We start from the raw sequence: 23,416 nt of genomic DNA on the forward strand, positions 1-23,416 counted from the left end.
ACACACCATAATTTACTCAATCATAAAAAGTATGGTGTGTGTGTTTAAAAAGAGTGTTCTTCTTCAACTGTAAATACTTTTGGAATTTAAAGTAACTTATTTATTTTATCTAATATCCTTTGATATTAACTATGCTGCTGAAATGACACTGCATATTCCACTGTGCTGGAACTTTTCTTAAAAGAAAAATTGAATCTCTATTTTAATGAGCACGTATTGTATACTTCTGAGACACTATGGCACACAAATCATCAGTTATAAAAGAGAACTCTCAGCATTTTGATTTCAAGTCTCATAACATCAGGCTTTCTGCTATTACAACTGGAGCCTTACTGAATATTAAAGGAGAATGAGAAGAAATAGAGAATTAAAGAGAAAGAGTACATTGTGGGCATTCAACAAATAATTTCTTAATACATGGTTATCTCATAGGTTCAATTTTTTTTGTCTAAAGAATTAGTACTTAGAAATGCTCTTTACTTAGTTAATGCCAAATGTCTGAGACCACAGAGCAGTATAGTGATCTCTGGCAGATACATGTGCTTTAACTTTGGGGAGATTACCTAAATGCTCTCATCTTAGGGTCTTCATAGAAAAGCGCATATACATATTTATATCCTTGTAGGATTGTTTCAAAGATTAAATACGATATCAATACCATACATAAGAACACAGATTTGGGCTCAGTTTTAACATACAGTTTGACATTAGGTAATTCTCATCCTCTTTTCTTCTGTCCTCAAATTCTTCTTCACATAAAAATTTAATACAGTGTATTATATTTGATCATTATTTCAGAAAGGAGGAACATGGCACCATTTTTCCGAGCAGTGCAGATTCTCTGTGTTCTTACCTGGTGATAAAGTGCTTCAGGGTAATCCTGCATCATTAACCGAAATAGGGCTAATAAGGTCCAGCCAAAACTGTCAAAATTTGTGTAGCCATAATCAGGATTTACACCAGCTTTTACACACACATATCCTTCAGGACACTGACTAATTAAGACACAGAAAAGAAAAACTGCTTACTCTTAGGTGACTTTCAGATTATGGTCAAATCGTAAATATAGAACATCTGCCTATGAATAATAAAGGGCTCCCTCTTCCACAGGGAGTAGTCTTCTCCCAAACAATTCCCGGTAGAAAAAGCTGCATATGAGTTAGATTTTAAGTTGATATAAGTGAACATATAATTAAACTAAAAGACAACAGGGCCTCACAAATTTTTTTTTTTTCTTTATTGCGGTACACGGGCCTCTCACTGTTGTGGCCTCTCCCGTTGCGGAGCACAGGCTCTGGACGCGCAGGCTCAGCGGCCATGGCTCACGGGCCCAGCTGCTCCGCAGCATGTGGGATCTTCCTAGACCGGGGCACGAACCCGTGTTCCCTGCATCGGCAAGCGGACTCTCAACCACTGCACCACCAGGGAAGCCCCTCACAAATGCTTTTTACCAAGCCTTTTGTTAAAGATTTCTTTACTACCCAGTATCAAAGTGAAAGTATAACTGATGGAAAATAACACTGATAAAAATAAAACTGTAGTAGTTTAGGGTTTAATTTTTAAATGATCTCACCTCAAACCCTTACATCCCATTATTTAAGAGTGAGAAAAAATTTATTATCAATAATTTATAAGCAGAACTGGCAGTTTGGTAGAAAGATGATTAAATATTTATTTCATTTCCTTTCATGGAGTCTTCATACTTTTACCTACTGGGGCTTGGGTGTTGTGGTCCATTATGACAGTAGTGGCCCAATAAATCATGCTTCCTCCATCCACACCTTTCTGTAGCTCCTCCTACATTATTGGAACTTTGGCCATGTGACTTGTTTTGCATAATTGTTAATGGTTAACAATTGTGATGCAAACAGAGGTTTAAAAAGTACTTGTGTGTTGAGGCTTGTTAAATTGTTGACCTACAGAATCTGAACAAATGAATTTTTGTTCTTGTCTTAAAGCACCAACTTTTGGGATAGTTTACCATGCAGCAAAGTATGATGGCTGAAGGTGAAACTCTGTATGACTTTCTCTTCTGGCCTTGACATACTATATCATTGCGATTCTGTCTATCCATGACCAGATATCTCCAACATGCATTTCAGGTAAAATTTAATTTGGAATATCCACTGAAAGGGTTAGCTTGAGTGGGATGGGGCAGACACGATGAGATGAAATCATAATCTGGACTTGAAAACAGAAAGGAAGCCCAGCAGTAGGGTGGCAAAAAGAGTTGAATAAGCAACAATATGTCTAAATCACCTTAATACAGCTAAACTACATAACTCATGTTCCCCTCTCCCGTGTGCTTTTTTGTCAATCTGTGCCCAGAGCCTCTAAGAAAGAGCTGAGTTTACAAATGGGTGCCAAGTCATCACGGCTTAGGGAAGTAACAGAAGGAATTGAGTCATAGTACTGCTGAGAAGCACTTTATTTCTACCTTCTTATCTCTTCATCTGAAATTATAGGACAATAAAACTTGAGAGTTTTGTCATCTCACTGAAGAATTATTTATAAGTACTGTTTTTAAGAGCAATCTGCTTGTTATTAATGTAAATTATATTCATTAAAGACATACAAGCCATAATATAAGTGAAATAACATCACATCTTTAATTATTTTTTCTTCAAAGTCTTTGGGCTGAAGAACAGATTATATTGTCTTTCTTGATAATTCCTATTAGCTTTGGGGCACACTGAAAACAGAAAATCAGATTCTTACTTAAGTCCCAGCTCTTCCATTTACTAACTTCTTGAGCTTGAATAAATCATTTAGCTAGTCTATCCATTATACTTTTTTCTGTAAAATCAGATTAATAGTATTCCATATTGTACACTTCTCAGCATGGTTTTGATGGTAAAATGAGATTATGTAATCAAATGGGAACCATTAATAAAAGCAATAACCATTAAATAAATACTATTGATCAGAGATACTGAAACAGAGCAGGACCCTATGGTCCTTGCTCTCCCATGTCCTCAGCCTGCCTTTTGTCTGTGGAAAAACTTTAACCAAAGAATAAGTTTAATCAGAGAGGTGAGAAAAAGTAGAAGCAAAGGAAAACAGTCAAAGGAGACCAAATAATAATAGTTTTGTCATTAAACATAGTCAAGGACCTTTAGTTCCTTCTCAAGGGCTACAGATAATATTCTGAGCCATATCCTGTGAGCTGTCTGTAGATGCTGAAATCCCCACCAAGTGGAAGAAGTTAACTACATGAAGACCAGACTGTAGCCATGACATAAGTTGTCATAATTCTGAGAATTGGCCTCAAGGAAATGGGAACAAACGGACCCTGGAACTGAAGATTAACTGTTCTTAAAACAATCAAGATGATGCTGGTCAGACCACCGATGACCAATATCAAGATGTCTGTCAGAGCTGACTGCACTGTTCTTGCCTGTAACCCCCTCCCTCCGTCTATAAAAGCTCTTGCCCCCTGATTGTCAGGGCGGTGGGGTCAGAGTCGGCCTTTGGATACAGGCTTCCACCCTCTCCCCACTCCACCCCCTGCTCCCGGTTGCCAGCACCCAAAATAAAGCAAACTTTCCTTTCCACCAACCTGGCCTCTTTACCGGCTTTTGAGCGTTGAACAGCCAGACCTCATTTTTGGTTACAATAGAAGAAAACATTAATACCACTTACCCAGCATCTGTTCTGTTGCCACAAAGAAGAGCATATCTTTCTCCTTCCAAATAATAAAAGTTTTCTGTTTCTGAAAAATAGGAAAGAAATGATATTCCATATCTAATCTTGAGTGAACATCATATCTGAAACCCAATTAAATCTGTACAGATGAACATCCTTCTATACAGTAAGAAGGAAGGAGCATACAGCCTGCCTCCCCCTCCTTTTTTTAAAATCTAGGAGGCTGTCCTAGCATCCAGTGTACAGGCCAAAAGACCTCTGGCAATCCACCTACTCCAGCCAGGTATGACCAGACCCTGAAAGAAAAATTCCCAAGACTAATTTACTTGAAAACTGAGGATTATTCCTTCCAGGGTTTATTCCTGATGATCTTCCTGAACAGAAGACCAGAGTTTTCTGTCTCTGGGTTTAATTTCCATTCTCTTCCCACTTTGCAGCTTATTTTTCTACAATGAGTGTCCAGTGCCGCCTAATTACTTGTCCTGATATCACCTAGTTTCAATCATAATCTGAGATAATCTGAGTCATAGCCCATAGAATTCATCCAGGTATTTTTATCTGCTATCAATCAAAATTTAAATTGTGTATTTATAGATATCTGTTACCAGGGTTGGGAACATACACGGTTAGTAGCATTGATTTTTAGGTTCTGAATTCAAATCACAAAAATCAAACCCATGAGATCAGTCCTGGTGAGTGTGTGTGTGTATACAAAATTGAATTACACCAATCTCAGAAAATGTCACTTTAATTTGTCACCTAAAATAATTTTAGAAGAATTTAAAAATCACAGTTAGGAACCATTAATCAAAACTTTTGAGTGACAGTCAAAAACCAAATGAAATTTGACATTAGAACTAGTCAGTCCCAAGTGTTCTTCTAAATACAAGGACTATGACATGGAAATTAGGTTAAATAGTGTTTTGCAAATATATTTCCAGCAATTCCTAACATGCTATTTGAGAAAATGGAATGACTAGAATTGGACAAATATTAAAGTGATAATCTTTAAAATGATTTCATTATAATATACATACTTTAACAAAGAAAAGAACTTGGACTCTATTTTCTTAGCAATAACCAGTGAAGTAGCAAAATTTGTTTATTTTTTAGTAATTAGCATATTTTTATTACAACATCAAAGAAGCTAAAAGGGGATTTCAATTGGAATCTAAGATTTAACATCCATCTCCTATTGTTCTTATCACTAGAATTAAGACCATGAAATAGACCTACATAATAAGGAAACATTTCACATATGTACTAATAATTTTGCATTACTTGCATCATAATCATATTATGGGGTAAACCAAAGAGTAAAATTTATTAAGATTTGTTTTAGAACTTATTAAATCCAAAGTATAAATAAAATTAAGGTAGAAGGACTACTTGAGGTTTATCAATATTTTATTTTTATAAGTTGAACAATATGCTTTTGGTTTTTTCTAAATACTGTCAGAAAGGAGCTGATGATTTTAATATGAGGGAAAAATCTAATAAGAGAGTATGGCCTGGTGAAAAGGGAATGGGTTTTAAAGCCAGATGGAGCTTGGCTAGAATCCTAGTTTTGCCACCGTGTGGTTATAGTATGCTAGAACATTCACAGAATTTCCCTTTACTTCTGTTTCTCTGTTGGTAACAGGGGTTATTCATGTCTTCTCTGCAGGATTATAGTGAAGATATGTGATCAGGCATGTGATTTACTTATGTATAAGGGCTAAGCAATACTTGTTTGACATTATTTCTGTTAGCCTAAAATATTTTCATTATTCATCAGAGTATAACTCAAAGCATTTAAAGTGAGCAGCAGCAATTGAAATACAACAATAGTAAGAATTTCTATATTGTAGGTCATTTTTTGATTTATATGATCATGCCAAAGTTTCTAATGTGTACACTTACATTTAAATTTTAAACAACTTTATCGAAGAAAGGTAGTATCATGAGGATTGTACTCTGATAAAATTGCAGTTAAGACTTTGGTCATATTTATTTATTTATGAAAGGATAAAATTTGCAAGTTTTAGCAATTCCAAACGTAGGTTTCCCTGATTTAACTGTCTGAAGACTTGGAACTTTATTATCCTGATAAAAGAAACTGATCCAGATTAGTACTTGAGCATAGTTATGGCATTTATATGAAGGTTGTTCTGAAGTTAAATTTGTTCTGAAATTGAATGTTCAATATTTCTGTGAAGAATATTTTGCCAGTAAGAAAAGTTTTAATTTTTTTGATATAGATGCAAGGGATTCTTACCTCGAATATAATATGGGTTTCCAGTTCTGTTGTGCAGTGTTTCAGTTTCATTTTCTTGGGGCAATCGCAAACATTTATGCTTCAGGTTGCCCATGAAGAGCCCCATCCCAATTAGAGAAAATATGCTCAGAAAGAAGAGAGTTAGGATAATGACCCCAGTGAGTTTCTTCAAACAATGGATCAGAATCCCTACAAAAGACTTCAGACCTAAAAAGAGAAAGGTTTGTTTTCGATAAAATAAAATATCTTAGTAAAGCAGGATTAGAAAACTTCTCCCATGGCAAATGCAGATGCCATCAAAATCAATAGCTTTGTGTTTTATAATTTAATCCACCATTATCTAGGTCCAATGACTAAAATGAATAAAACCCTTAACTTTGAGGTTTCTGTATTATTGCTAATTTATTACACCTGTCAATTATTTATTTATTTATTTATTTATTTATTTATTTTATTTTATTTTTTTGCGGTATGCGGGCCTCTCACTGTTGTGGCCTCTCCCGTTGCGGAGCACAGGCTCTGGACACGCAGGCTCAGTGGCCATGGCTCACGGGCCTAGCTGCTCTGCGGCATGTGGGATCTTCCCGGACCGGGGCACGAACCCGTGTCCCCTGCATCGGCAGGCGGACTCTCAACCACTGCGCCACCAGGGAAGCCCTCCTGTCAATAATTTAGACATAACTTAGTATTTTTATATTAGTTATTTGTTTGTTTCTCTTTACTACATAAAGAACAGGCCTTCTCTCTTGGCTATTGCTTTTCATACTAATCACCATTATTTATAAGCATAGGTAAAGGCGTAGAGTTAAAAATCAACATGGGTTGCAAATGTTGAAACAAGAAATAGTTTGAAATAGCAGTATTCTATACATTCTTTCATTAACTTTTTTTAAACATCTTTATTAGAGTATAATTGCTTTACAATGGTGTGTTAGTTTCTGCTTTATAAAGGAGTGATCAGTTATACATATACATATATCCCCATACCTCTTCCCTCTTGCATCTCCCTCCCTCCCACCGTCCCTATCCCACCCCTCTAGGTGGTCACAAACCAGCGAGCTGATCTCCCTGTGCTATGCGGCTGCTTCCCACTAGCTATCTATTTTATGTTTGGTAGTGTATATATGTCCATGCCACTCTCTCACTTTGTCACAGCTTACCCTTTCCCCTCCCCATATTCTCAAGTCCATTCTCTAGTAGGTCTGTGTCTTTATTCCCATCTTGCCCCTAGGTTCTTCATGACGATTTTTTTTTCTTAGATTCCATATATACGGTTAGCATACGGTATTTGTTTTTCTCTTTCTGACTTACTTCACTCTGTATGACAGACTGTAGGTCCATCCACCTCACGACAAATAACTCAATTTCGTTTCTTTTTATGGCTGAGTAATATTCCATTGTATATATGTGCCACATCTTCTTTATCCATTCATCTGTTGATGGACACTTAGGTTGCTTCCCTGTCCTGGCTATTGTAAATTGAGCTGCAATGAATATTTTGGTACATGATTCTTTTTGAATTATGGTTTTCTCAGGGTATATGCCCAGTAGTGGGATTGCTGGGTCCTATGGTAGTTCTATTTGTAGTTTTTTAAGGAACCTCCATACTGTTCTCCATAGTGGCTGTCTCATTAACTTTTTAAGAACTCAATTTTTGGAGCTGATTAAGTAAAACATGAAAAACTTTTAATGATTAGAAATGAGAATAACACATAACTGTAATTATATGTGGCTGAATTTATATCAGAATACTTACTAATCAAGAATTCAACTTTAAATCTAGATTTATTTAAGAACATTCATTTTTCTAATTATTAAATAATACATGCTCAATTTTGAAAACATAGAAAACAAGAAGATACAATAAAAACCTCATAATTAATTTTCATAGATGAAACTACTATAAGCCTTCCTTCCTCCCTTGTTTCCTTCTTCTTTCCATCCTTCCTTCATTAGTTTCCTCCTTCCTTCCTTCTCTTTTTCCCCTTGCTCCTTTTTTATTTGTTGGTCTGTTTAAATTTATGATCCTAATAACTGCTCAGCTCAACAATGGATGAGAATATACTAGCTCTGTGACGTTGAGCAAGTTACCAACATTTCCATGCTTGTTTTATTATTTTTTAAATGGGTATAATGATACCTATTTCATATATCATTGTGAGAATTGAAAATCTGTTTTTTAAATGACCTCCTCAGATGATTAGATTTCTTGAGTGTAATAGAATAGGGTTGAAATAAAGTTATTCTTGTGGTTAAAGAAATGTGATATCTAGAGTAGATATACAATTTTAATTGCTATCATACCAAAATACATATTTATAGCTACTTTTGCTACCCGGAATAATACTATTAATTTTTTTTTGCCATATGCAAGTCTTTTTAAAGTATTACATTAGAAATGGAATTTCTGTATCAAAATATATGACCATATTTAAGTATCGATTCATACGTTCAAATTGTTGAGATGTTGAACCAATGCATAAACCAGAGACTATAAATATATAGTCAGGCCTTCACTAAAGCTAGGACATTTTTAAAAATATCATTGCCAATGTATTAGAAGAAAAATAGGATCATTTTACTTTGATGTAATTTCCATGATCACCATAATAAACTTTTAAAATACGTATAGTTGCACTGTGTATTTTTGTTTGATAACTGTCATGAGTCCTCTGTATATTTTTTACTGAAAAAATTTTTTCATATTGTTTTGTTGAAATTATCTTTAAGAATATATATGTGTGTATAAATTCATGCAAATATATTTTATTAATGATAGTAATATTATATAAAATATTTTTACAAATATATAAATTAAAATATACTTATAAATATATGAATATAAAATATTAATACTAACATAATTTATAAATATATTATATATAATATACATAAAGCCAAGCCTCTTGTGGAGCTTTAATTTTAGTGGTGACATTTTGATTAAAGGTAAAAAAAGTCAGCATCAAATTTTACAGAATCAAATTTATTAGTAATTTTCATTGTTATCTGCAATTCATTGTTATCTACCATTCAAAGTTCTGAGCCATATGCCAATTTTGATATTGATTTCCTGGTATAACTTTTTCCTTTTTTTTACTTTTAAACTTTCATTTTGTTTTAGTTTAGGTATATCTCTTGTGGAGTTTAACTTATTTTTAATTTAATTTTAAAGTCTCTACATCTTGACAGACAATTTTTACCCAATTATATTCATTTCTATAAATTGGCTTTATTGTTGGATTGGCCTTTATCATTACTTTTTTTTTGATTTTTATATTCCCCTTATGATTTACTATGTGTCCTATTCTTTCTAAATAAACTTTAATTTCTTTTTTCCCTCTAGTATTTTAGATAAAGTGTATCTATTTTGAGAACCTGATCAAACTTAAGTTTTTATTTTGGAAAAGCATGTACTCTCTACATCAAAAATAAAACTGTATCTACTATAGTCTCACCATATAAGATAAGGAAATAACCATATTTACTTTCTCACATTTCTCTATTCCTACTTCTCAGTTTTTGTTTATTTACATAATTTAGGACTTTTAACCTAGTTATAATTGTTGAATTTTATGTATTTTGCAGTATAACTTATCTTTCATGATTTATAGGAAAGGTAACATTCAAATCATTACAAAGACTTGTCAGGAAACATAAATTCATGCAAATAGGGAGTGGAGGATACTTGAATGAATATGCCTGACTTAAAGAGGCAGCTGCTCCTCAACTACAGTTGGTAGTTGCCACGCAAGAATGCTGATGATTCATCCAAGTTAATTTAGAATTTAATGTTAAAATCATCAGATTTTTATAATCTATTTCAAATTTTTCTTTAAAAAGTAAAATACGTCTCTAGTTGAAGAATAAACCACAGACGTCCATGTTATAACTTCTGATTTATAATATTTGCGTTCTGTTTTGCAACCCACTAACAACAGTAATTTGGAATTCATTCTCTGTTGAAACGATTTCAGAGTTCATTCCATTCCTTTGGTACTAAATCTTCCCATTGTTGAATATTTTATTTTCATAGTTTCAATTTTCAGCAGATACTCAGGAACGATCCGTGTAAAATTTCAGAATTCTTGGATGGCTGAGGATATTATTCTGTAGATTTCCCATATGAATGGCAGACAGGTATAGAATTCTGGTGTCACAACCTCCCCATCTACATTTCCCCTCAGCTCTGAAACTCCACTGTCTACTCATGTTTAATATTATCAAGAGGTGTGCATAACCTTTCCATAGGCTCGTTTTCTTTGCTCTTTTGCTTGTAGGTTTTATAATGCTTTTTCTCTTTAATACTTTAAATTTACAAAATTTTATGTGTAAGTGTATCTGTTACTTTTTTTAAAATCTAGTATAAGATGAGTCCTTTCCATTTGTGACTAAGGTCTTTCTCAGGTTAAGGGACTTGAAAATTTCTAATGTATTTTTGAATAATTTGTCTTTCATATTTAATCTGGTCTCTTTTTTTTAGGATCACCAATTATCCATATAATGGAACTTGGTTTTGTCTTCCTTCATTAATCCATCCCATTTTTGGTTCTACTGGGTCTCTAGTTTTTCTTCACACGAGTGGTTTATTTACTACACCATAATATTATACAGCTAATGCTACATATTTTATTACTTCTATTACCATCAAAAGGTCACCAAGGATATTATAATTTTTACTATTTTTTTGTCTTAAATGTATTTTTATTTGTCTATTTTATGATATCATTTTCATCTTCTACTTGAGAGTCTAAGTTTTTTTCTATTGGGACTACAAAACTACAAAACAGATGATTTCTTATGCTTGCATCTATTCCTTAGAGCATATTTTTAAAAGAAAAAAAAGGATTATTTTCATTCTCTTGAATAGTATGTTTTTCCTTCTGTATTGCAAAATATTTTCATATACTCTATATTGCTGATATGTGCCTTATTTTCTCCTTTGAAACAAACAGCAGGTCCTATCAGCCTGTGTGCTCCCAATTCTAGTTACTGTATTCTTCTTGTATTAACTTGGATTTACCTGAATTATTCTACAATCTTTACCTCTGATTCGAAGATGAAGATGAAGGTGATACAATTTTATGTTCTAGTAATTTATGGAGAGTAGTAAGAGAGCTAGGACTGTGAAAATTCCTGCCAGGGCAGTTCTCACTGCTGGTTTCTTCACTGTGTTTGGTGAAGCTGCCATGCCACATACCATTTTTATCAAACAGCTTTATTGAGATATAATTTATAAACCATACAATTCACCTGTTTAATGTGTACTATTTAATGTTTCAGTATATCCACAAGGTTAGGCATCCATTACCATATTTCTCTAATCTTTTTTTGCTGTTTTGCCCAGCCTGTTCTCCAAGTACAGAGTATGCAATATATCTGGCCTTTTTCATGATGTTCCAGTGGATGAAAGTTGCCTGTAGATCTTACTTTTGGTATTATCACACTTGCCTGTGGGTTTATTCATTCAACTATTTCATAATACCTCTGACTCATAGCAGCCAAAAAAACTCTGGGTCAAGTTTTCCTAGCTGATTGTTTTTATTCATTCAGAACAACAAATCAGAAGGTATTGGTAGACTTCTCTAAGATTCTTTCAGGAATGGGAGGTGTAAATTAGTTGTCAGCTTCTTCCATCAATGTGGTCACAGCTCTACTTTATTTAGCAGAACCTTCTTAAACTTTGTGGCATGGGGAATGCATCCTATCCAAGCACTGACAGCAAAAGGGAATTTATTTTATTTTATATTGCTTTGTTCATTTCAACTGGTTTTTAGACACAGTGAGGAAAAGAAGAGGCCAGATTAGATATCTGTCTAAACTGCTATCTCTCTCAGAAGTCTAAGGACAATTTTATAAGTTCATATTTAAGACAAAAGAATAAGTAAAAAAGAAAAAAATAGAAAAATAATATATTTTGATTGAGCTCCATATTTTATTATCAAAAGAATTGAACCCACTTCAAATAAGTAAAAAATGTGATCTTTCTTTCTTGCCGTTCCAGGAGTGACTGAAATAAATTTGAAAATCAGGTAATTCATTTATTCCAAAGCTGAAACACTGTTCAATTTAACATTTCTTCAAGCAATAATAGGGGTGTTCAGATGAATACACGGAAGTACATAAAACAAAATGAAGAACTCAATGCTTTTTCTTACCTTGGTTTAAAGGAATAATTTTCAAAATTCTCAAATTTCTTGTAATTCGAAATATTGAAATGAAGTTTGGAGGTGAATATCTTGATATATGCCTGTGGGATTAAATTGGAGTCATTTAGAAGTCATATTGAGTTTATATTACTTATCTTTGGCTCTTTATACTGTTTGAAACTTATTTTTAAAACCATATATCCAAATGTTTCACTTGCTTTCATTATTGCATTTTGCAAACAGTTTTATTATTGATTGGAAGGGAAAGACTGCTATAGTGCAAGGTATCCAAGTAAGTATTAATCTACAAACAAATTATGAGAGTTTATAAAAGCTTGACACTCTGAGTAGTCATAATTCCATATCAAATACTCTATATTATGTTCATAAATATTTTGAATCTAATTGGTGAAGAGATAGTTAAAAATAAGGAAATCCATAGTTTTTTAAAGGAATAAAATTTAAGTATTTAAACTTCTGGTGATGATAATGATGGTGATGAGGTGATGATGATGATGACAATGGTGATGGTGATGACAGCAGAAGTAAATGTGTATAGTGGTTAAGGACACAGATGCTGTAGCCAGACTGACCATGTAGAAATACAGGCTCCACTATTTAAATTACTTAATCTTTCTTGCCTTAGTTTCCTCAAACGTAAAGTAAGGATAATAATACTTCCTAATTCTGAGGATTTGGGGGGATTAAATAAGTTAATATATGTAAAGTTCATAGCAAAGCACCTGGCACATACTAAGGGCTAAATGTTAGCTGTGTTACCTAAGTGTTAGCTAATAGCAATGGCAAGAGCAGAAATAATAATAGTAATAGTAGAAGTAGCAGTGATAATAATTTCAATGATATTAGCTACTATTTTTTGACTGCTTACAACATGGCAGAAACTAATTAAGTTCTTTATAAAGGTTATTTCTTTTTTTAAAAAATTGACCCCAAGTCCACAAATAGAGTATTATTTTAAATTATTTTTAACAGAAGTTTGATGCCAGTGACAATTTCTTTACCCATAAAATAAGAGTATACTAAGTACAAGGATTAAATAAATCAATACACATGTAAATTATTAGAACTTAATGTATCATTCTAGAAAATGTGTGCGTATAAAAGATCTTATTCTGATAACTAGAATATTTACTGTTTTTAAGCAATGTAGATTAGAGAAGAATCAAATACGCCAGGATCCTCTCTTAAGCTCCCAGGAGATTTTCTGTTCACTGAAAACAATCACTTCAAATGCAAAAATTCAATCTCTATTGTTTTTGCTTCGGGTAGATTACAGAGATAATATCCCACTCCTTTAATTTTGAATGCATATTCTGAGGACTAGTTCAGTTGGAGCTGCCTAAGAGAGCTCATTATGGTTATGATTTATGAATTATTCTTTACTCATAGAATTTTTGCAGGCAGAAAACTTTATCATCCTCAATGTTTCTTTATGAAAAGCATTTTCTTAGCAAGGTATTAAGATGTTTGCAACTTAAAAGAAATACTCACTCAAACAAAGTTACACTGAAATCGAGCCAGTTCCATGGATCACCAAAGAAATAAAAAGATCCTGCCCAGATGCCTCTTGCAATGAGTTTTACAAGTATTTCAAATGTATAAATTCCAAGCAAAGTATTCCTGCAGAAAAGTTTTCATATAATAACTTTTCATATTAAAAGTGAGACTAATACATCATCATCTCTGAAGTAATATGTCGAGGATAATTATCTGGCAACCAAGCAACCAACCAACAAATCAACCAGACAACCATAGGATAGGGCTTTAGTTAGGGCTTCTAGAGTGGGCTATGTCTTACAGCATTAACCATGAAATTTGACTATCAATTAATTGTGGAATGTGTATAAATATTATATTATGTACAATGTATATTATATATTAAAATATTAATATTATATATTAAAATATTATAATATGTAATATATAATGTACTGTAACACAATATGTTAAATATAAAATATAATCATATATGCAATTATACATAATAAAATTATATAACTTACTGTAATGCTGGCCCCCATTTTGGCAAATCAGTCATGGACATAAATATGCAGTCAATCAGGATGCTAATTAAAATTAACAGTCGGAAAAAGGTAAGTTATCGTCAAGGAATAATGTTAATAAAAACAATATTGGAAATACATGTTTCTATAATCTGTTTATATGTATTTACACATATGAGATCACATAGTTTCTTAAATGTCAAAAAAATATACTCCTCATATTGAAAACAATGAGGATTACTAAGATTTGTTAACATTTACTACTGTTGTGTGTACTAGAAAAGAAAAAAAAATGTATATATATATTTTTGGCCACGAGGCATGTGGGATCTTAGTTCCCCGACCAGGGATCAAACTCGAGCCCCCTGCAGTGGAAGTGCGGAGTCTTAACTGCTGGACCACCAGGGAAGTCCCTAGAAAATATATTTTAAATGTACTTTCAAATATGGAACACAGTGCAGTTATAATCAAGATTTCAGTATGACCTAAAATGAATATTAATTAAAAAGAGAAAAAGACTGCAGCAATATCTGAATAGAATAGTTGCATTTGATATTAGTACAGTCTAAAACCAACAGAAAAGGATATGGATGTACCAAAATCTTAATGGTTGTTCTTCTAACTGAATTGAAAGGAGACAATGTACACCAGGTGGCACTGAATCTGAATATTGTTCTCTTTTTATTTAATACTATGAAAGTCTGTAAGAGGAAAAAAAGAACATAATGTGAAATGAAAAAAAAGAACATCAATTGAAATTAGAACTGAGAATTATGATATCATCAATTATGAAGCACATTGCCAATGATCATTTAAGTCATGAAGTCTAACAGTTACACTCCTTACATTTTGATGTCCTTTTACAGACTAAATCAAATGGAAAGTTTTTTTAAAACTATTTTTACTTATATTTAGCCTTATCTACCACTTTTTTTAACCAGTGTTCTACCTAAGAAAACTGTTTGCCATATACCAATCCTCAAGTCTTCCTGCAGAACTAATGTAATAGAAAGAAATCTATATCCAGATGGCTCATGGGTATGCATTTAAGCATACTAAAATTCAGTGAATGTAAAATAAGTTAATTTTATTTTGAAGCAAATAAGGTGTGGGATTATAGTAGTAAAAGTGACCGAATGCATTCAAACATTACATTAATCATTAGTAATTACCTACGGTATAAAACCCCACTTGTAAGTTATCAATGACATAAACATATTTAAAACAGAAGTTTATATCATGTAAAACATATGTTGGCATATAGAAGCATTAAACCAAAAAAGGGAAAAATCAGAAACACTTAAAAAAGGACTTATGTATATGTGTGTATATGTATACGTGTGTAAAATATGGATACACAGTAAAAGTGTATATGTATATGTGTATGTCTGTATATATATATATACACACACATAAGTATATACACACATACATATGTTTACTTTTATTATATATACATACCCATTTGGAAAATTCATTTGTTGTGGTGTGTGCATAACTATATTATACATAGTAAACATTATATAGAGTATAATGTAACAGTAATGTAACAGTAATGTATAGTGTATAATGCAATGTGATAAAATATATTATAATATACTAAAATATATATTATATTTAATATATAATTATACAGAGGTGTACATGTGACTATACATTGGTATTTATATTTGTCTATATATACAAATATATATTCATTGATATTTTATGAATACCTATTCTAAATGGAAAACAAACCGTGCTCTGATTCTCCTCAATGGAACACTTTTCCAACATATAATTTGTGTGTATTTTGGCTTGATTGTAGTTATTGTCCCTCTTTCCATTTTAAAAGCAAAAAGAAAATAAAAAGGGCCAAATAAAATAAATCTGATTGTTTAAAATGCGCTTTCCATGTATTTTCCAAAACAATTTCAAACTTCACACAGGATGTAGCCAACCGGCTTATGTCTTTGTGAAGGAATGAGTAGTTCCAGATAGAAAAATTTTCTAGTTAATGTTTAAGTGCTGAAATTGTTCATTTCATTTGAGAATTATTTATCTGTATGCCATCTTTAACAGAGTAAACTAAATATAATTTAAATTTTTAATATCTCTGTGTTATCACTAATAACAATACTTTTTATACTAAGGTATCCTTACTGTTTTTGGTTGTTTTTCAAAATCTTTGATTTTGTCTTCAGTAACACACCTAGGTTTTTCTGCCATGTCTGTAAACACTACAAAGAACTCAGAACTCTGCTATAATAGAGTTACCTTTAAGGTTACTATTATATCAACTGTTAATGACTTAAGCATAGCAAAAGTGAAAACGGAGATAATTGAGATGAGGACTTACATTTTCACTAAAATGTTCTTAAGGTTTTACAGGTGTTTTATAGCTAATGATGCATAATGCCCATGGAGGCTACCAGAGATACTGGAGTCTTTTGTTAATATATACATTTATACTGTAAATTGTCAACACGCTTCCACCATGAAAAGTATTCAAAAGAGTTGTGATTATACAAAATGCTCACTTTGCCTTCTGTCCAGAAAGTGATTCATTTCCATTTCACCCATTTGGTAAAATCACTGAACACTCTACAAGAATATCAAATTACATTTGTCTACAACGGGACTAATCCTCATCTCTCCCAAATTTGATCTTTCTTTATAGTTACTTCATTTTTGTCAGAAGCACTTCTATTCTTTCAAGCTGGAAACCTTGGCATTATTAATCAGTCTTCAAATCCTGCTATTTCTTCTCAGGTGTGTTACCTCTCTCTCCAAGACACTCCTATAATCCAGACCTCTTGACTTCAGGCCTCAGTTGTTTTCTCTCTAATTTCATCTTTCTGACCCTATCTCTTCCATGCAATAGTAATTTAGGAATCTCTAGATTAATCTTACTTAAACACTGCATTCATTACACCAGTACTTTGGCCACCACATTAAAGCCATGTTGCCATCTCTGTTATCTCATCTTATTTCCCACAATTTGCAACACAGCTACAGGGTTCTAGTTCTATCATCAGCCTGTCTCTTCCCTATTCAAGAATTAGTATCTGCTATTGACTGACTGTTCATTGAAGAGCTTCCCCTTGCCTTGTAAAAATGTGAAGTGTTCTCCAAGCTATAACTTAAATTCTATTTTCTTAGTAGGGACTCGTCCAGCTTTGTCAGTCTACACAGATCTCTGTCTTTTCTAAGCATAATTATTTTTATTTTTATCATTTTGTGCTTCTTTTTGGATTGTTCAAATATTTAGTAAGTTCCTCAAATCATTCTCTGGATAGATAGGCTGTGACTGTATGAATGAATAAAATTTATGAATGAAATATAGATTGGCTTTATTTTCCTAACTACCAAGTAAGCTCATCAAGTTGAACAGTTGAAATTGCTGTACGTAGTATGGAAATTTTATATGATAGTTATTTTAAAGTCAGTAATCTTAAGGAACTAATCATTATGCTCACATAAAATAAATCATTTACATCAAGGCATAACAGTATAGCCTGTTACATACAAAGTAAAGTAACCCTAAACAAACTAACCTACCAGGCAAATATTCAGTTTTGATAAAAACCTCAATTATGTGTGAAATTTCTTATACAGTTTTCTATAACTTAAAATCACCTCTTCACTTATTCTTCCATCTTCTTTCATCCTATCTCAATTACATTTTTCACATGTCTGGAAAATGAATAAAAATATAGTCATAATAAGTTTAATTAATCCTTACCATTTTATTCTTGTAGTATGGGTCCATATCTTCCAATGGCTCTGACACCATTGCTCTAGGAAGATTTCCATAAACAAATGGCAGCTCTTTTCCAACTTCCAAGTCGGTGTTTGGCTTTAAATCTTCTTTGTGTTCCTCACTGTGTTTTTTAGCACTATGCTGTTCCATAACTTCAAGAGACTCTCTGGTGAAGGGGACAAGGCCCTTAGGTCCTGGGGAAGCCATTTCCAATTTTGCACCTGAAAAGTATTTTCTTCAGTTCTAGATAAGATTTGTGTATATAAAGAAAATTTAAAAATTTTAAAAGTCTAGGATAGGAATAAAAGAGAAGAGCAAACTGAATAAAAGCATTCAAAGAAAATTCCTGAGTTTTAGAGAAATCTGAGTCATTAAACTTGGTTTTGTTTCACTTAATATTAGATTTAATTTGTAATTTCATGAATAACTCATTCTATTTCATTTATTCATCCATTGAATCCTCTTTCTTTTCCTGAAATCTGCCTTTCAGTTTCTCCCTTGTAATGAAAGAGTTCTAAAGTGGCTAGAGATTGTTGGAAGGCCAAATCCAATTATTTCACTCTCAGGTGTATTTAACTACTGACTAGACTTTCCTTCTCTAAACTCAGTTTTCATTGGCTCTGGGGCCCCCCTCTTCTTTATCTCTTCCTATAGCTCTGATTAATTCCTTTGACTTATTTTTTCCTCTGAAATTTTAACTTTGATATCCTTTAAAGTTCTGCTTTTCCCCTAGTTATATCCACCTTTTTGGTAAATACATAGGCAAACACAGAGTTTTAACCACTGTACATGGGCATTTACCAAGTACATTTCCCAAAATACTCCCTTCCCTCAGTCATCTATGTGGCAATCCACCAATAATAGCAATTTAACAAGTAAAAACAAAGTTTGTTGTTTTTCCCCAAGACCAGAATCACTCTTACCTTCTAGCCATTGTAAAAACAAAAACACACATATAAACTTATTACCTTGAAAATTACTCATGAAATGTTTTTCTTTGTCATTAATTCCTCTGAAAAAAATAATTTTCATACAATTATTTTCCATTAGGTATTTAAATATTATCGACTGTTCATATACCTACATCAAGATAGTCATCTTTGTAATTCTATCTCTGGATTGTTCTAGTAGTCTTTACAGGTCTCTCTCAATTCTAGTCTTTATCTACTTCAAGTCGTCCTATGGGTCACTCAATTAGTCTTCATTAAATACAATTTCATGCATCAATTCTCCATTTATGAACCTGGTTCTTTCCTCTCATATAAAATTATGTTCTTTTGCTGATTTTTCCCAGCCAAATTTCTGTCAAAACCTACCCTTCAAATGATCCTGCTCAGTGACAACTGACTGATTAGTCTTTATACATTCTCCTTAACCCCCTTTGTAATTTTATTATTGCAATTAAGGATAAGAAATTTTGTACTTGCTATATTTTGGAAGTGTTTGAGAAGGATAGGTGTCAGCTCTTCTCTAAATGTTTGATAGAATTCTCCTGTGAATCCATCTGGTCCTGGACTTTGGTTTGTTGGAAGATTTTTAATCACTGTCTCAATTTCAGTGCCTATGATTTGTCTGCTTATATTTTCTATTTCTTCCTGGTTCAGTCTCAGACGGTTGTGCTTTTCTCAGTGTTTGTCCATTTCTTCCAGGTTGCCCATTTTATTAGCATATAGTTGCTTATAGTAATCTTTCATGATCCTTTGTATTTCTGCAGTGTCATTTGTTACTTCTCCTTTTTCGTTTCTAATTCTGTTGATTTGAGAGTTTTCACTTTTTTTCTTAGAGTCTGGCTAATGGTTTATCAATTTTGTTTATCTTCTCAAAGAACCAGCTTTAAGTTGTATTGATATTTGCTATTGTTTTCTTTTCTTTTTCATTTATTTCTGCTCTCAATTTATGTTTTCTTTCCTTCTTCTAACTATGGGGTATTTTTTGGTCTTCTTTCTTCAATTGCTTTAGGTGTAAGGTTAGGTTGTTTATTTGAGATTTTTCTTGTTTCTTGAGGTAGGATTGTTTTGCTATAAACTTCCCTCTTAGAGCTGCTTTTGCTGCATCCCATAGGTTTGGGGCTGTCGTGTTTTCATTGTAATTTCTTCCAGGTATTTTTTGATTTCCTCTTTGATTTCTTCAGTGATCTCTCGGTTATTTAGTAGCATATTGTTTAGCCTCCGTGTGTTTGTATTTTTTGCAGTTTTTTTCCTGTAATTGATATCTAGTCTCATAGCATTCTGGTCAGAAAAGATACTTGATACGATTTTGATTTTATTAAATTTACCAAGGCTTGATTTGTGACCCAAGATATGATCTATCCTGGAGAATGTTCCATGAGCACTTGAGAAGAAAGTGTATTCTGTTGTTTTTGGATGGAATGTCCTATAAATATCAATTAAGTCCATGTTGTTTAATGTGGCATTTAAAGCTTGTGTTTCCTTATTTTCATTTTGATCTGTCCATTGATGAAAGTGGGGTGTTAAAGCCCCTACTATGTTTGTGTTACTGTTGATTTCCCCTTTTATGGCTGTTAGCATTTGCCTTGTGTATTGAGGTGCTCCTATGTTGGGTGCATAAATATTTACAATTGTTACATCTTCTTCTTGGAATGATCCCTTGATCATTATGTAGTGTTCTTCTTGGTCTCTTGTAATAGTCTTTATTTTAAATCTATTCTGTCTGATATGAGAATTGCTACTCCAGCTTTCTTTTGATTTCTATTTGCATGGAATATCTTTTTCCGTCCCTTCACTTTCAGTCTGTATGTGTCCCTAGGTCTGCAGTGGGTCTTTTGTAGACAGCATATATATGGGTCTTGTTTCTGTAGCCATTCAGTCAGTCTATGTCTTTTGGTTGGAGCATTTAATCCATTTACATTTACATTTAAGGTAGTTATAGATATGTGTGTTCCTATTACCATTTTCTTAATTTTGAGGGGTTTGTTATTGTAGGTCTTTTCCTTCTCTTGTGTTTCCTGCCTAGAGAAGTTCCTTTAGCATTTGTTGTAAAACTGGTTTCATGGTGCTGAATTCTTTGAGCTTTTGCTTGTCTGTAAATGTTTCAATTTCTCCATGAAATCTGAATGAGATCCTTGCTGGGAGAGTAATCTTGGTTGTAGGTCTTTCCCTTTAATCATGTCCTTTTAATCACTTTAAACATGTCCTGCCACTCCCTTCTGGCTTGCAGAGTTTCTGCTGAAAGATCTGCTGTTAACTTATTTAACTTATTTTGATTAATTTACTGTGTTTGGGGTCTCCTTTTTTCAGGCTGCAGGTTTGTAGTTCCTGCTGTTTTTGGTGTCTTCCCCCAGTCGGTAAGGTTGGTTCAGTGGCTTGTGTAGGCTTCCTGGTGGAGGGGACTGGTGCCTGCATTCCGGTGGATGAGGCTGGATCTTTTCTTTCTGGTGGGCAGGACTGAGCCCAGTGGTGTGTTTGGGGGGTGTTTGTGAACTTATTATGATTTTAGGCAGACTCTCTGCTAATGGGTGGGGTTATGCCCCTGTCTTGCTAGTTGTTTGGCATGGGGTGTCCAGTACTGGAGCTTGCTGGTCATTGAGTGGAGCTGGGTCTTAACGTTGAGACAGAGATCTCTGGGAGAGCTCTCACTGATTGATATTACATGGGTTGGGGGTCTCTGGTGGTCCAATGTCCTGAACTCGGCTCTCCCACCTCCGAGGCTCAGGCCTGACACCTGGCCAGAGCACCAAGACCTTGTCAGCCACATGGCTCTCACCAGACAGAATTCTGCAGTCTTCCTCTCTGAAGCATTCAGAAGTGCTATTAAGAGGTGCATTCTCAGAAAAAAAAAAATATTCTCCCTAAAACAGACTTTAAGCATTTGAGTATGAGACAATATTTACTGTAATAAATATGGCAATTATAATTATAGTTACACTTGCTGAGTGAGTACAATTTCAAGGCACTCGACTAGATGTTTCTAACTGTATTACCTCATATTTTCATGTATTACCCTTGTGATCACCATTTTACAAATGAGGAGAGAGAGATTGATGAGTTTCATGACTTTATCATTGTACAACTAGATAGGTAGTGAAGATAGATGCTAGTGCAGTTGTGTCTAAATCTAAATTTGGGTACCTCTAAACTATACCACAAAAGTGCTTACAAGCTGTAAAATTTTAAGACAAGTGTAAGCAATTGATACCTATGTATGGCTACTTTAGAGATATCCAAAAACCAATGGGCTTACTAGGATAACTTGTTTCACTGAGTAGCTAACAGGTTGATGTCAGATAGGACTGTCTAGAAATTTTCTTTGTGTAAGTGTTGTCAAAATCAAACATTTTGTAAAATTTTGTAAAATAGAAGGTGAGCAAGCATAGTGGACATTAATTTGGAAGGAGGAGGTGCTGCCTAGCATGGTGACCCTGTACGTAGATTTAGGGAATTTATTACTGTATGAATCATGGTGGGAGACCTCCTGCAATACAAGTGAAAAAGACCAGATAATGACTTTTCCAGGATCTTATGGATCTAGGAAGTGACCACATGACCTTGGCTGAGCCAATCAAATATATTAGCTCAAGATTTCTAATTTGAATTTAATGACACAAAATAAGAGAGGCAGTGGAGAATCCCTATTTGCCAGAGAGTCAGAAGCTTCAACTTTTCAGCAGTTTAGGGAGCAATAGTAGCAATGGAGTCAGTAACAGTGCCTAGAGCTATATTTTTGGTGGTTTTAGCTGAGGTATTATTAATGTCAAGTGAACTGATTCTGCCATATGATATTGGCTTTGATCTTGGCTGTGACTTAGTTCGCCCCCCCATTACCCCTCCCCCATTTTTTCTGTGGATGCCCAGATTTAAGATTATTGAGAGTTGAGTTTTAATCTATCACGTGATTTCATTCCCCTGAGACTGATTTTGTTACTGTCATTAAGTATAATTTGAAGCATTAGTATAATATAGAATCTACATAAAAACTGTAGTTTCAAATCAGAATGGGAAAATAGAGGTTATTAAATAGCTTATGTAAGGAAGTATGTGGAAATGCTTTTTTCCCAGCATTTTCACAATTAGGGGGAGCATTCTCTTTCTGTCAGTCATTTAAAATAAAATTGATACTCAATTTTCTATAAAGACTTGAAGTATGACAGAGAGAATGCAAATGAATTTGGTTTTACTTTTCCTTTACAGGCATTTTGAAGTTTGGGCATTCTCTGCCTTCTAGTTATGCTGATGGTGTGGGTTTTGTGTGGTTTTATTTGTTTTTCTTTTTTTGGACTGTATTCCTTGTGTAGTATATATATGAAGGATCAGAATTAGGCAGTTCCCATTATCCTTGGCTCCATCCACTTATATCCAAATAAAAGTTAGATGGCTCAATGATTCAAATCAAAATAAAATTTATAAAAACACCAAACAATGAAACTTATAAAAGAAATCATAAGTAAACATGTTTATAATAATTTAAAATGGAAGCCCTAGTTTAATAAAGCAAAGTTCTGCCTAGGATGTGAGGAAATAAAGCACTCTAATAAACTTTTTTGGTAGAGTTAAATTCGTACAAATTTCTTAGAAGGTAATCTGATACTAGTTCTCTAAATTAAAATGTATATACCTTACCCTTGCAATTTGAGCAACAGGAACTT

General features: G+C 33.3%; 1 protein-coding gene across 1 annotated transcript in view; it reads right to left on the minus strand.

Annotated features, from left to right (window-relative positions):
- Window positions 1-23,416, minus strand: part of SCN7A (sodium voltage-gated channel alpha subunit 7) — a gene marked incomplete at both ends in the record, with an annotated part of 66,579 nt that overhangs the window by 37,643 nt on the left and 5,520 nt on the right. Inside the window, 8 exons of the mRNA XM_079710702.1 lie at window positions 854-995; window positions 3,643-3,712; window positions 5,903-6,109; window positions 12,058-12,149; window positions 13,561-13,689; window positions 14,073-14,162; window positions 14,661-14,773; window positions 17,797-18,035. Coding sequence (XP_079566828.1) covers window positions 854-995; window positions 3,643-3,712; window positions 5,903-6,109; window positions 12,058-12,149; window positions 13,561-13,689; window positions 14,073-14,162; window positions 14,661-14,773; window positions 17,797-18,035 — 1,082 coding nt within the window. The remainder of the gene's footprint in view (window positions 1-853; window positions 996-3,642; window positions 3,713-5,902; window positions 6,110-12,057; window positions 12,150-13,560; window positions 13,690-14,072; window positions 14,163-14,660; window positions 14,774-17,796; window positions 18,036-23,416) is intronic.

The sequence above is a fragment of the Hyperoodon ampullatus genome (assembly GCF_949752795.1).
Source record: "Hyperoodon ampullatus genome assembly, chromosome: 8".
Taxonomy (NCBI): Eukaryota; Metazoa; Chordata; class Mammalia; order Artiodactyla; family Ziphiidae; genus Hyperoodon; species Hyperoodon ampullatus.